This window comes from Sorex araneus, chromosome X (assembly GCF_027595985.1).
Source record: "Sorex araneus isolate mSorAra2 chromosome X, mSorAra2.pri, whole genome shotgun sequence".
NCBI classification, from domain to species: Eukaryota; Metazoa; Chordata; class Mammalia; order Eulipotyphla; family Soricidae; genus Sorex; species Sorex araneus.
The window spans coordinates 122,447,168-122,463,108 of NC_073313.1; the positions used below are offsets into that span (position 1 = coordinate 122,447,168).

The 15,941-nt window shown below is 41.3% G+C and overlaps 1 protein-coding gene across 1 annotated transcript in view; it reads left to right on the forward strand.

Moving 5' to 3' along the window:
- Positions 1–15,941, forward strand: part of BTK (Bruton tyrosine kinase) — a 46,818-nt gene that overhangs the window by 9,742 nt on the left and 21,135 nt on the right. Inside the window, exons 2-5 of the mRNA XM_004611660.2 lie at positions 2,865–3,032; positions 3,858–3,956; positions 8,149–8,217; positions 10,206–10,287. Of these exons, the coding sequence (XP_004611717.1) occupies positions 2,892–3,032; positions 3,858–3,956; positions 8,149–8,217; positions 10,206–10,287 (391 nt within the window). The 5' untranslated portion in view covers positions 2,865–2,891. The remainder of the gene's footprint in view (positions 1–2,864; positions 3,033–3,857; positions 3,957–8,148; positions 8,218–10,205; positions 10,288–15,941) is intronic.

The following is a 15,941-nucleotide window of genomic DNA, read 5'->3' on the forward strand; positions in this document are numbered from 1 at the left end:
GACACACTAACCTTAAGGAAAATTTAAAGAAGGATGCTTGGAATTTCACACTGTTGGTGGATGGACTAGAAGTGACAAGGAAGAACTCTCTCATTTTCATAATATGGGTGTCTGAACTAGATCACAAGAAATAAGTGGGGACAATGAGGTCATAGAAATACCAAAAATTCCCCATATTTAGAGGTAAAGGACATTTCACCGCTTGCTCAGAAGGTTTATGGTTAAAGAGAGACTTCTCCATGTGTAGACCACCACTAAACTCTATCCCAACACAGAAGCTTGAAAGAGAGGAAAGCTTCCCCTTGTACAAACTGGATTTTTTTGTCTTTAAAAATTAAAAGATAAGGGGACCTCAGTGATAGCACAGTAGCTAGGGCACTTATCTTACTAGGGCACAGTAGCACGGCAATCCCAGGTTCAATCTTCAGCACGCCATATGGTCCCCATAAGCCTACCAGGAGTGATCCCTGAGTGCAAAGCCAGGAGTAAGCTCTGAGCACTGGCAGATGTAGCCCCATAAAAAGAAAATAATTTTTTTTTGCTTTTTGGGTCACACCTGGAGATGCACAGGGGTTACTCCTAGATCTGCACTCAGGACTTACTCCTAGTAGTGCTCAGGGGACCATATGGGATGCTGGGATTCGAACCCGGGTTGGCCGCGTGCAAGGCAAACGTCCTACCCGCTGTGTTATCGCTCCAGCCCCAAAGTAAAAAATTTTTGAAAAGAAAAAGGGTGGTCCTGAGAAATAGCAAAGTAAGTAGTCTTTTTCTTTGCATGCGGCTGACCTGGGTTTGATCCCTGGCACTACATATATCCCGTGAGTCCTGACAGGAATGATTCCTGAGCACAGAGCCAGGAGTAATTCCTGAGCATTGCCAGGTGTGGTCCCCAAAATCTAAAATAAATGAACAAATTTACTTATTTTTTTAGCTATATAATTAAGGTTTGGAATTACTAGTATAAGATCATACATAAACTCTAAGTGGGTATCTAAGATGAAGTATGAATAAGTCATATCAACTCTTTTTAGTTACTTGGTCCTGTGAGATACTGTTTAAACCAGGAATTCAAGGAAAGAAGATTGCACTGCGGCAGGGTGCAGTGACAGCTTTGCTCCTTTGCCCATTTTTTATCAAAAGATTCCTTTACATACCATTGAGCTAATACACTATTGGGAGACAGTCGCATCCACATGGTGAGTAAGTAGTATTTTGAAGATCCCTAGTGCTCCTTTAATCTATTTTTGTCTTCTTGGTATGATAATAGAACCTGCTCCACCACAGGAAAGAGTAAAATAGCATATGGATTGCCACTGGCGTTGATAAAAGCCACTCTCATTATTTCCTGGTATGAAAATAATCTGTGATTAAAAGTAGAGAAAATTAAATTGCTGACTTTATTCTGCTTCCATGGTGCCATCAAAAATCACAAGGAGTTCAGCTTTAAAAAAATAAGAACTCCTCCCCAGGAAAGCACACCTCTAACGAAACCTTAGAGTTAGGGGCTGGAGAGATAGTACAGTGGGTAAAGTGCTTGTGGTCAACCCGGGTTTGATCCCTGCTTCCCGTACAGTCCCGCAAGCATCGCCAAGAGTGAGTCCTGAATATAGAGCCAGGAGTAACCCCTGAGCATAGCTGGGTGTGGCTCAAAAACAAACAAAACAAAGCAAAAACCGGAGAATTGTAGCAATGTTTTTTTTGTATTTACTTACTGCCCCCATTTTTGTGAGACTATTTATATTTTCATTTTAGCTTTATAGTTAAGTTTGGAATTAGTAATATAAGATCATACATAAACTCTAAGTGTATATCTAAGATGAAGTGCTATTGTTTTGTGTGAATAAGAAAACCTAGAGGAACTTGCCTTTCTGTAGTTCAGACAGTAGCAAAATATATAAAATCAGTTGGTTGATAGTTTATGTCCATGACTGCAGGTGCAGCCTTCATATCCTTATTAGACCCCTGGTTAAAAACCTCTGTGACAGTGTTTGAAAAATCAAATTCACTGTCTAGGAAACTGGGAACTGAAAGACGAATATTTTCCTCAGTAGAGTTCTGACACCTGCATTTTCCCTTTTGGGGATATCAGAGTCAACAGCTGCATGGAGAATTTTGCTATTCACAACTTCTGCATGTATCATAAAATGGTGATTATTGTAAAACTGCCTCTCACCACAATTTCCCAAGAACACAGAAACAGCTCACCTAATATCCAGAACCTTCCATGGCCTTATATAAGAAACCAGTTTAGGGGCTGGAATGATAGTACAGTGGGTAGGGTGTTTGCCTTGCACGCGGCCGACCCGGGTTCAATTCCCAGCATCTCATATGGTCCCCCCTGACAAGCACCGCCAAGAGTAATTCCTGAGCGCATGATCCAGGCGTAACCCCTGTGCATTGCTGGGTGTGGCCCCAAAAGCAAAAAATGAACCAAAAACCAGTTTACTGGTTCTACATAGTGTAGAACCAATTCTTTCAACTGAATGTCCATCCATTATATCAGAAAACTGACAGATGGGGCCTGGAAGAAGGCAGACATCAATGTAGGCAGAAAGCTCTTTGTAAATTTAGCATGGTTCTGTTCCATTTGAAACTATGTGGCTTGGGCTGGAGCGAAAGCACAGAGTGTAGGGCATTTGCCTTACACTCGGCGGCTGACCCGGGTTCGATTTCCAGCATCCCATATGGTCCCCCGAGCACCGTCAGGAGTGATTCCTGAGTGCAGAGCCAGGAGTAACCCCTGAGCATCGACAGGTGTGACCCAAAAAGAAAAAAAGAAAAGAAACTATGTGGCTCGGCTTAGGTGGAGGGAGGAATAATAAGGATTAATGTGATCAGTTCTCAAGAACTTTCACTACCAACAGTACACAAGGAAGCACCAGAAGGAAGCTATGGCTGCAGTAATACTGGAGAGCATCTTTCTGAAGCGATCCCAGCAGAAAAAGAAAACATCACCTTTAAACTTCAAGAAGCGTCTCTTTCTCTTGACTGTACAGAAACTATCTTACTATGAGTATGACTTTGAACGTGGGGTAAGTTTCTTTGCTGTAAAACTTAAGTATCAAAGACTTGGCCTTCCATCTTCCTGGAGAGAGAGATACAATATCTTTGGTTTGAGGAGGGGCTGAAAGGAACCTGATTACACCTTAAACTTAGGGGATTGGAGAGATAGTATAGCAGGTAGTCTGCTTACCTTGCACGTGACTAACCTGGGTTCAATCCCTGGCACCTGCAGAGCCAGGAATAAGCACTGAGCGCAACCAGGTGTAGCCCAATCACCAAAAAAATGATCAAACTCAACAAAATGTTCTTAGCCTAGATCTAGCTGCAGTCATGCTGAGGCAAAACTTCCAAGGTATTCAAAAACTTTAGGAGAAACTGTACCATTAGAATCCTAATTTTAATTTAATTAGTGAGGAATCACTAATTTATTATCCCGAATTAAATATAAACTTGGCCATTGCTTCCTTATTTCATTTGACAAAGACACACACACAATCACACAATGTTCTGTAGTATTTTCTCTCTATCTATCAAAAAAGGTTAGATTACTAGATCTGGTCATTTTCAAAAACTCATGTTCTGATAGAGAACGTAAATGATGGATTAGATAATAAAACCTAATTATCTGGTTACTTAATCTAGGTAATCCAATGCAAATCATCTACTCTACTCCTGAGTCACCTTATTGGCCCCTAAGGGTCAACTGTATGATTTTTATGTATGTGGTGCTGCTACAGATCAAACTTAGGGCCTAACACATACAAGGCAAGCAAACGGCTTATTCCCAGTAATACCTCTTCAAACCTCTCTTAAACACTTGTAATATTTCTCTATTTTTTCCTCATTCTATTCAGAGAAGAGGCAGTAAAAAGGGTTCAATAGATGTTGAGAAGATCACCTGCGTTGAAACGGTGGTTCCTGAAAAGAATCCTCCCCCTGAAAGACAAATTCCGGTAAGAGATTACCATTGTCACATCAGAGCAGGGAAGAAGGGTGGTTGGTCACGTAACTTCAGACAGTTCAATTTCTCTGTAAATGAACAGATAATACTGTGCAAGGCGAAACACAGTAGAGCTTCTATATGAAAGTATTCATTTTGTTGTTTATTGGTTATTTGAATCTGAGCATCTTAAACCAAGATACAAAATAACTCAGTCTTGAAAATTTGTGAAATCAATTTTTGGATGATGTCATAACATATCAAGTATTTTAACTGAACAGAAATAGTTGGTTTTACTGTTTCAGTTACCGGGTTCAGTTTTACAAGCTTTAGTTAGTGTGAAAATCAGAATTATAAGGCTCTGAGTCATTAAGATTCTTCTTTTTTTGAAACATAGATTTTACTAAAAGAAATTTACTTTAGGAAATGTGAAAAGCATTTACATTTTTTTGGGCCAAAACAATAGTACATGCCCCACCTGGGCTCGATCCCTGTCATCGCATATGATCCCTGTGCACTGCCAAGAGGAATTCCTGCGTGCAGAGCAAGGATAACCTCTGAGCATCACCAAATTTGGCTCAAGAAGAAAAAAAAGTGAAAGGAGACAAAGAGAGATACTTATGCTTGTTCAAGAAACAAGAGAGAGCTTTGCCAGAGTGGAAAAAGTTGGTTTAATAGCTTATTACATATTTTCTTCTAACTTTCCAGATTCCCTCCAGGAATACTGTCTTCTAAGTTGATTAAAAATATGTATCAGTTAGAGCCAAAGTCATAGTACAGTGGGTCAGGTGATTGCCTTGCGTGGCATCCCAAAGCACCATGAGGAGTAATTCCTCATAACAGAGCCAGGAGTAACCCCTGAGCATTACAAGATATGGTTCAAAAGTAAAGGAAAAGTCCGACTTTAGGGGGGAGAAACTCCAAACAATAATAGTGAGTTTTTTGTTGAAATATTGAATGTAATCAAAGTAAAGTGAAATTTATCAGTTACACAGGCGGGGTGGGGGCTGGGGAGGTGGGGGGTTGGGGGGGAGGTATACTGTGATTCTTAGTGGTGGAATATGTGCACTGGTGAAAGGATGGGTGTTCGAGCATTGTATAACTGAGACTTAAACCTGAAAGCTTTGTAACTTTCCACATGGTGATTCAATAAAAAAATAAATTAAAAAATTTAAAAAACAAAACAAACAAAAAAAGTAAAGAAAAAATGAATTATAATTTATATCTTGCTTTGTAAGCTACATTTTCAATTTGATAATATATGCAAAAAATTTTCCAGAAATAACACCGTTGTTTAATAACACCATTTTAGTAACTATACTGTCTTCCATTTTCTGAGTACAATGTTATTTAACCAATCTACTAGTGTGCATTTACATTGTGTCTAATTACTTGATATTATCAACATACCATGATAAACATACGTTTTGCATACTTCTATCTTTCTTATAATAACTTTCTAGAAGTAAAATTTTGGCCTCTTTATGAAATCTGTACATTTGGTTATTTTTGGGTTTTTATTACATGTTACTGTCTAGAAGTGGAACTTGAATTTCATACACTCCTAGAAGATATGTAGGAGGGTATTTATTTCTCTATAATGTTTCTCTATAATTATTTCTCTATGAAATCCAATACCAGATATTCATAATATTTGACAGCAGCAAAAAGTAATATTTTATTGCTGACCTATTTTGCAACACTTTTGTTACTCATAAGATTGAATAATTATATGTGTAAAGTACATTTATATTTTTCATTTCTGAGTTGGCTATCATATTTTGCGCGCTTTCTACCATAATATGTATCCTATTATTAGTACTCTTCAAGAGATCTTGATATATAATATTACTCCTTTAATAGAATGCAAGATATCAAAGGAGGAATGCCTTGATTGCCCTGAACCTTAGGTTATAGAAATGAGAAAGATTGGGGACAAAAGAGATCAAGGGAGGTAGTAAGAAGAGGTGGATGGAAGGTAACAGGGGCAGGGGTCAGGAGTCCCTAGTAAATCAGTGGTGTAGAGCTTATGTATGTTTTGAAACCACAGAGCTAATAGCACTGTAAGCAGGAGACCCAAAGTACAGTAATAAAACTTAAAAATGTGCCTGGAAAGGAGGCAGGATGGGGTGGAGGTGGGGGGTGGGAAAGAATCTGGGAACTATGGTGAAGGGAAGTTGACACTGGTGATGGGATTGGTGTTGGAACATTGTATGCCTGAAACTCTATTGTGAACAACTTTGCAATCAAGGCGCCTTAAATTTTAAAAGACAAATAATTTAAAAATATTAATATTTTATGTATGTTCAAATATTTTAATTTATCTTTAAATCTTTTTGGTGTCATTGCTTTTCTTTTAAACCATACTGAGGTTTTCTTTTTTAAGTCTGTGTCATCAAATTCACTCATCTTTTTCTTTCTTTTTTTAATTGTATCACTGTGAGTTATAGTTACAAAGATTTCATGATTGAGTTTCAGTCATACAATGATTGAACACCCATCCCTCTACCAGTGTACATATTCCACCACCAATACCCCCTGTATCCCTTCTGCCACCCTGCCTCATCCCACCCCTTGCCTTGATGGCTGACAATTTCCTTCTTACTCTCACTCTACTTTAGGGCATTATGGTTTACAATACAGACACTGAGAGGCCATCATGTTTGGTCCTTTATCTACTTTCAGCACACATCTCCCACCCTGAGCGATCCCTCCAACTATCATTGACTTAGTGGTCCCTTTTCTATCCCAGCGGCCTTCTCCTCCAGTTCGTGAGTCAGGCTTCCAACTGTGGTCACTCATCTTTTTCTCTTCCCTTCCCTTCCCTTCCCTTCCCTTCCCTTCCCTTCCCTTCCCTTCCCTTCCCTTCCCTTCCCTTCCCTTCCCTTCCCTTCCCTTCCCTTCCCTTCCCTTCCCTTCCCTTCCCTTCCCTTCCCTTCCCTTCCCTTCCCTTCCCTTCCCTTCCCTTCCCTTCCCTTCCCTTCCCTTCCCTTCCCTTCCCTTCCCTTCCCTTCCCTTCCCTTCCCTTCCCTTCCCTTCCCTTCCCTTCCCTTCCCTTCCCTTCCCTTCCCTTCCCTTCCCTTCCCTTCCCTTCCCTTCCCTTCCCTTCCCTTCCCTTCCCTTCCCTTCCCTTCCCTTCCCTTCCCTTCCCTTCCCTTCCCTTCCCTTCCCTTCCCTTCCCTTCCCTTCCCTTCCCTTCCCTTCCCTTCCCTTCCCTTCCCTTCCCTTCCCTTCCCTTCCCTTCCCTTCCCTTCCCTTCCCTTCCCTTCCCTTTCTTTTTTCTTTTCTTTTCTTTTCTTTTCTTTTCTTTTCTTTTCTTTTCTTTTCTTTTCTTTTCTCTTCTCTTCTCTTCTCTTCTCTTCTCTTCTCTTCTCTTCTCTTCTCTTCTCCTCTTCTCTTCTCTTCTCTTCTCTTCTCTTCTCTTCTCTTCGCTTCTTTTCTTTTCTTTTCTTTTTTTTGCTTTTTGGGTCATACCCAGCAATGTATAGGGGTATTCCTGGCTCATGCACTCAGGAATTACTCTTGGCTGTGCTCGGGGACCATATGGGATGCTGGGAATTGAACCCAGGTCAGCTGTGTGCAAGGCCCTACCCACTGTGCTATCGCTCCAGCCCCCTCATCTTTTTTGGGGGGGTCACACCTGGCAACTCGCAGGGGTTACTCCTGGCTCTGCACTCAGGAATTACTCCTGGCGGTGCTCAGGGGACCATATGGGATGCTGGGAATTGAACCCGGGTAGGCCGCGTGTAAGGCAAACGACCTACCCACTGTGCTATTGCTCCAGCTCCCCCTCATCTTTTTCTTAATGGTACTGTTAGAATTATACTAGACCTTGCTTTCCACAAAATGCTATAGCCAGTAATACTTTTTGTTGGTCACCCATGCTTTCCTTTTTTGGTGTTAAGTGCTTAAACCATCTGTATTTTACTCTACTGTGTAAATGTTTGTCCCAGCACCATTTACTGAGTAGCCTTCATTTCCTTAGTGATATGAAATTTCTGAGGTTTTGTTATGCTTATATATTTGAGTCAATGTGTAGTGGATCCTATGGATAGGTGTCCCTATTGGATTATAGAAATAAATCACTAAGAATTAACATTGTGCAGAAGAACATTCTAGAATCATTGTTAAAGGACCCCTAGCACCTATGGAAATTCAGAAAAGAACAATGCTTTAGTCAATAACCATGCCCTCATTCATTACAGAGAAGGGGTGAGGAATCCAGTGAAATGGAGCAGATTTCAATCATTGAAAGGTTTCCTTACCCTTTCCAGGTAAGATATTTTATCTGACCTATTCTCAGAAGGACTGTATGCGGCAAAGGGAATGATTCTAAATCCCAGTGAACTGAAGCTGAAGCGAATATAAACCTGGACTGAAAAATGAGACTGCCATGGGCTGAGGGTGTTTGATTTTTCTATTTGCTCAATCTAAGCTAGTTTATTTTAGTTTCTACACCTCAAAGAGAATCCATAATGTCGCAAATTCTATTATGGTGTGGCCTGGTCAATGGTAACTGCATTGGGAAGATGCTCTATTTGTTGAGTGAGCATTTCACTTCCTTCTGGTTCTGCCTATTTGTCTAATGGTGGTCAGGCAAGTTGAAAAGAAAGAGGAGGGTAGGAGTATTCGGAAGTTCAGTATGTGGAAGGCTTATTAGACTGACACACAAATCTATATTCCATTCTAGTCTAGAATAAGAGCCACATAGACATCTGCTTGGAAGATGCAGTGTAAGCCATAAAGGAGATAAGAAACTTCAGATTTTATCTTCGATTTGGCATGCTTATGTCCTGATAACTCTGTTGGCCACATGACATGAATAGAGCAGCCTCTGCAACTGTGAAAGCCAGAAAAGGAAGTGGAAAGTCTCAGGGGAGGGGGCTTTCTGTCATGGACTTATAAACACAGCAAGACTAACAAGCTAAAAGAAAATTAGAAAAGGATCTCGTTCATGGCCCAGACTGTATCAACGTTTACAAAACCTGCGAAGGAGAGTTTTAAACAGTCTTTTACTGGGGCTAGAAGAATAAGTAGGTATGGGGTTAAGGCTAGCACTGCATGGTTCCCTGAACACCGAAGGGAGCAGCTTTCCCTCCAAGCAAAGGGCCAAATATAGTCTGGATATGAGCCGATCCTTTTCCCACTGGGTGAGTAGATAGTGATAAACAACAAGTAATTCAAAATTAATTTTCCCTTGATTTTATAATCAGTTAAAAGCCATAATTTAGGTCTTTGGTGGTTAGAAACACTTTTTCATGCACCTCCACAATACCAAGCACAATGACAGTACATGTGAGGTAGTCAAAAATACTAATTTGATTTTATTATAGTGCATAAGATATACTTTACTTTTTTTGTTGTTTGGGGCCACACTTAGCAGTGCTTAGGACTACTTTGCGCTACTCCCAGCAGAGTGCTTGGGGGTTGGTTCCAGCAGTGCCCAGGAAACCCTGTAGGGCTAGTAATCGAGTTCAGAGCTTTTGATTACAAAGCATGCACTTCTAGGACTTTGAGTCATTCTAAGTTTATTTTCACTAATAGTAGGAGAGAGGAAGCCATTATGAAGTAGGAATAGGAAGGAAAATTAGTTATGATTTTAATATTTTCTCTATATAGCCAAGTGAGTAATCCATGAGTACTAATTATGACCTGGGTTATATAAATAATTTCTTCAGTTCTCTTCTCTACAAGGTCAAGGCTTAATAATAAGATCATAGGTTTAATAATAAGAGAGACAGGAGTTGTTAAAGCACTTACTTTGCATGTACCTGACCCTGACTCAATCTCTAGTATCGCATGGTTCTCTAAGGATAATCAGGAGATATTCACGGCATGGAGTTGTGAGTAGAACCTGAGTACTGTCAGATGTGACCCAAACCATCCCTAAAGTAGTTTATTGGGTAATCTGTTAATAATAATGCTAATAAAATTATAAAGCCTCCTTTAATAGATGAACAAAAATTCTGTCTTCTTCAAGGTCTGAGAAAAACATTTTGAACCAAGTTCACACAAAAATTGAGCCATGAGTCAAGAAAACGTGGGGTATTCAAAATTCTAATAAGAATTTCTAAGTCTTAGATTCCTAATGAGTTGTTCAGGAATTCATCAAATAATTCATAGAATCCTAGATTACTGATGATTAAGGACCCTGTCTTTATTTGTTTTGCTCTGTGAATAGAAGAATTGCAGCTTAAGATTAGTTCATTCAACATTTCCTCTTTTTTCCCCTGAGTTCTAACTGCTGAAATCTTTGTCCCAGGTTGTATATGATGAAGGACCTCTCTATGTCTTCTCGCCAACTGAAGAACTGAGGAAACGCTGGATTCACCAGCTCAAAAATGGTGAGAATTATAGAGATAATAAAGTAGTTTTCAAGGAAAGAAATAAGAGAAAACATGAAGAAAAAAGAGAGAAGCATGGAAAGATAAGAATAGAGAAAATGGGGCTGGAGCAATAGCACAGCGGGTAGGGCGTTTGCCTTGCATGTGGCTGACCTGGGTTCGATTCTCCGAATCCCATATGGTCCCCCGAGCACCACCAGGGGTAATTCCTGAGTGCAGAGCCAGGAGTGACCTCTGTGCATTGCCGAGTGTGACCCAAAAAGAAAAAATAGAGGGAAAAAAAAGGAGAAATGTAAAGAGAGGAAAGGGGAAGTTAAGGGAAGAAATGAGAGGAGAGATAAAGCAGAGAAGAAAAGAAGAAAGAAGAATAGATGTAAGAAAGGAGGTTAGGGGCTGGAGCGATAACACAGCGGGTAGGGCGTTTGCCTTGCATGTGGCCGACCCGGGTTCGAATCCCAGCATCCCATATGGTCCCCTGAACACCGCCAGGAGTAATTCCTGAGTGTAGAACCAGGAGTAACCCCTGTGCATCGCCAGGTGTGACCCAAAAAGCAAAAAAAAAAAAAAAAAAAGAAAGAAAGGAGGTTAGGGAAAGAAATAAAAAGAGGAGGGACCAGATAGTATAAGAATTAAGGCACTTGGGGCTGGAGCTATAGCAAAGCCGGTAGGGTGTTTGCCTTGCACGCGGCCAACCCGGGTTCGATTCCCATAAGGCATCCCATAAGGTACCCTGAGCACCACCAGGAGTGGTTCCTGAGTGCAGAGCCAGGAGTAACTCCTGTGCATTGCCAGGTGTGATCCAAAAAGCAAAAAAAGAAAAAGAATTAAGGCACTTGTCTTGCTTGCATACAGCAGACTATGGTTTGGTCCCCTGAAAGCTGCCGTGAGTGACTCCCAACAATAGTCAAGAGTAGCCCCTGAATAGCACCCAGTATGGACAAAAACCATCCAAAAAGAAAGAAAGAAAGAAAATGTGAGACAAAGAAAGGAAGGGGGGGAGAGAGGAATGAGGAAGTGGAAGAAAGGGAGGAGAGACTATTTTTAACATACTATTGGGTTTAATAATCTATTATATGTGTATCACAAACTACATTAAAAATTTCAATCCAGTTCTACCACTATCTTTTTAGTGTAATATTGGAATTGTAAGCACCTCCATTTCCCTATTCACAAAAAAAATTCTTTAACTCTATTACAGAGGTCGTGTCATTAAATTCTAAATATGAAATATGTAGTTCTTAAATAGGTTATTATGAGAGTACTTCAGAAAACCTGAACCCAAACCATCTTCTACCACTAACAAACTGTGTAACCTCTGGCAAGTAAGCCAACAAAGTTTCCTTGAGACCCATTTTCTTCTTCTGAGATAAGAATAATAGTGATGCCTTTCATACCTACCTCCAGATTTTCCTGGGGATAAATGAGACAATATGTGAAAGCACATGGAAAACTGTGAAGCATTCTACAGAAAAAGCACTATATGTATCTTGACCATGGATAAATATTTTCCAAGGAACTATTTTATGTTCCTTGTTTTGTGGGGATCTAAATTTGAACATAGTTGCAGCATTTCACACAGACCATACAGTGTGTTCAGATAAACTTGACTGTAACTGCTTACACAGGATGCCTGCATACATATTTGTGTGTATATATAGCCACCCGTCAAGTGACTGAGAGATTAACTGGTTGAGTTGACATCAGGAAAGGCGACCTAGAGAAACAGGAAGGATGGCCAACTGATAACAGCATGGTTGGGTTATTGCATGACAGCCCTTTGTCTTAAAAAAAAAAAACATTTACATTCTGATATTCAGTGGATGACTATACCAGCTTTGTTCAATCCCTTGAACACAAGTCCGAGTGAAATACAATTCAACAAAATATTTATGCTGAAAGGGAAGTGAAGAAAGGAAAAAGATGGGTAATTTTTACACTTACTGCTATGTGCCAGACATTGAGGTAGATGCCTTATATTTATTTTCTCATCTAATTCTCATAGCAATCCTTATTGAAAAACAACAATAATTAATGCTTAACAAGCTATTGCTATGTACCAGGCTCTGTGCTAAGGCCTTCAAGTTTATTCACTCATTTAATCCACAGGGAGATCACGAAGTAGTACAGACGAGGGCACTGAGGCTCAAAATGGTTAAGTCATTTCAGCCATACAATTATTGAGTGGTGGAGCCTGGATTTTTACCAGGTTTGGGTTTGTGATACCCCAAAGCCTAAACTAAGTTTTGTGCTGCTTAATTTTCTAGCCCAGAAATTGCAAGATATTCTAAAGTCATGTTGAGATTACAAATAAGTGTTATCTTGTACCACACAGTCTAGTTCTTGATATATTTTGAGATAAGAGACCTACGTTAGTCCTGGGGGTAGAAAGCAAATACTTTAGTACTGTTTCTTGTGATCCAGGATCTTTTCTAAATTATTTACATATGTTAACTTGTTTCTTCTTCATATTGAGCATATGAGGCAGATATTTCCTTCATCTTCATTTTACAAATAGGAGAACTAAGTTATAGAGAAATAAGTAACTTGCACAACAGCACATAATTAGTAAATGGCAGGCTCAGTCTTAGAACTTGAGCTCTAAATTCCCTGTTTTGAATGAATATGCTTTTTAATAAGCAGAGAAGTATTTGCAGAGGCAACAGTAAGATCTCCAGAGAGCATATATATTTAGTTCACTCCATAGTGACTCCTACAGAGTCTTGACCACAGAGAGGGAATAATCAATAGTTGTGTAAATTGATTTTGTCTGTGGGAACAAACAGTCATCACCAACTTGGACCCAACACTGATGTGCAGCAAGGACTTCATTTGGAAATTAAAGTGGGTGGGACATATTAGGAAAGAGAGAGAAACAAGATGGAAAAAACACTGGGAGATACTAATACAAACTAGTAGCTCTTTTATACTTCAAATATTGTTTTTAAAACAGTTACAATTTAGTTAATATTTATTGAATGCCCACCATATTCAAGGTATGAGTAATGACCAAAAATAAAAATATCCAATTTTTATTTATATATTTTTTGTGAAGCAAAATACTTTTTATTAAGAGAAATTTACTTAGAAAGACGTGGTGGAGAATATGTATTTAAGAGAGAACATGGGCAGTGGAAAAAGCAGAGGAGAGAGAGAGACATACATGTTCAAGAGAACATGTACTTGAAAAAGCAAGGAAAACAAAAAATATCCAGTTTTTAAAGTTAATTAATGAATCGGATGTTAACCTAACTATGTTGTTTCTGCATTGCTATTAAGTTATTAGGTAAGCAAAATGTCCACAGTAAAAATAAAGCAAAAACAAGTGAACAGAATATAGTTCATTTTAGTTGTGTGAGTAGTATAAGTTGCAAATGTGCTTTCTTTTCCTTTGTGTTTTACTGAAGGCATTTGTTTCCCAATTTTTCCAGATGTAGGTGTACATCTTGCGGAACCTGCTTGGGTTGATGATATGATTCAAATATTAGGCACCTTGTGACAAATAGTATAATTGCTGGGAGATTTAGATGCACGGTCTGATAACCCTAGGTCAGCCCCAGTGGCCAGCAATGCAAGTGGTGAGACACTATAGGGCTGGAGAACTAGACCATGAATGAAGGCACAAGTTAGCCTACTCTAGGGCAAAAGTCACCAACTGAAAATCACTAACAGAAGAAGGAGATCCTTGCCAGAATACTGGATACCTTTGCAAGGGTACTCGTCATGACAGGGCACAAGGTGAAGTGATAGAACTGAGTGGTGGTTAAGTTGTGGTAGACAACCTTTGCTAGCTGTATTCCTGAGACTCCACACCTTATTATATGTAAGTATACCTCAGTTTCCAATATAGTGATTCAGGTACCTCATAACTAAAAGAAGCAGGTCTTCCAATCGGCTAATACATTTTGTTGCAGTTCTTTTAGTGGGATGACAAATTGGCAAATTATGTTGCAGGTCACGTGGCACTGGCAACATTACCTACCAAGTCATGTAGATGACTTGGGTGAAGTGGGGAGCAAGGAAGGTAGCTTTGAGAGAAGAGTGCCTTCCTGCTATACCCCTTGGACTTGGTCTCCCTGGGAAATGCATGGGAGGGTTAAGACGGGTCAAGTGTTCCATCAGCTCCACTTGGCAGTCGTTAGGCCTCACCTGAAGTCCCCTTGATCTCGGTGGCATGGAATCCTGTCCCACCACCTGCAGTTCTCAGGGAGCCATGATCGCAGACTGGAACGAGGACTTGCTCTTGGCATGGAAATGAGAGTCAGCCGGCGCCCGAGCTGGTGGAGCGGCAACCGCTCTCGGCTTCCTGAGCCGCGGGCTGACGGGGGTCTGAAAAGGCGGGGATGACTGCTAGTGCCGTTTAAAGATGTCCCTTCGAGAAGAGTGGCTGTTTGAGAACCAAACTGGCGCGGGCCACGGAGCGCTGGCGGGGGTGGGATTCTGCAGGCGCGCTGGCGGGCTCGCACGCGTCTGTGTGCCGGGGGCAGCCGGCCGCCGTGGGTGAGCGGGGCATCCCGGGTCCAACTTGGCACTACCGTGGAGGAGCTTGGGTCTTGGAGTTGAGGGGGCGCCAAGGGTCCCACCGTGGGAGACCGGCTGGGGCAACTGGCCAGCGACAGGGCGTTGAGGTCACCGTTTCTTCCATGCCCCAGCCGGCAGCGGGTGACGGAGGGCCGCCCTGAGCGCCAACTTGACTGGAGACCAAGGATGGGGCATGTGTCCCCTGGGCAGTTTCTGCCAGATTGCAGCGCCACCCAACTCGGGGTGGGGGGTGAAGTGGCGGACAGGGCATCTGTAAACTGATGGTGCCCTGGACCACTCTGACACCCTAAAATCACCCCTTTGCCTCTGGCCGGACTCCGACTTCTCAGGACCAATTTTCCTAGAAATTAAACCACCGAAAGTTAGGTATGTGGGAGCGATGCCCACAAACCATCTCTGGCTCAGCCATACAAGCTCATTTATGGGCCTTCCCTATACTCTTTTATTTTTATTTTTTTATTTTTTGCTTTTTGTATCACACCCGGCAATGCACAGGGGTTACTCCTGGCTCTGCACTCAGGAATTACTCCTGGTGGTGCTCAGGGGACCATATGGGATGCTGGGAATCGAACCAGAGGTGGCTGCGTGCAAGGCAAACGCCCTACCCGCTGTGCTATTGCTCCAGCCCCTACTCTTTCATTTTTAAATTTTTTTCCTATTTTTTTCTTTCATTTTTTAATGAATCACCATGATGTACAGACTTACAAACTTTTGTGCTTACATTTCAGTCGTACCAATGATCGAGGACCCCCTCCCTCCACCAGTGCCCATTCTCCACCACCAATGATCCCAGTATCTCTCCCACACCCCCCCATACCTCCTTCTGTGGCAGGCACATTCCCTTTTACTCTCTCTCTCCTTTAGGGTGTTGGGGTTTTCAATGCAGGTATTAAGTGGCCATCATGTTCGGTCCCTAGTCTACTTTCAAGGCAGCTCAGATAGAGAAGGGACCACCAAGTAAAGGATGCTTGGAGGGCCCGCTCAGGATGGGAGATGCGTGCCTTCCCTATACCCTTGGAAGTACCAGTAGTCACCCCCATGAGCCAACCCTGGCGCCACCGTGTAAGTTCTTCTACCGGCCTCGCTTCAGAGAGCCATAAATAAATCTCAAAAGA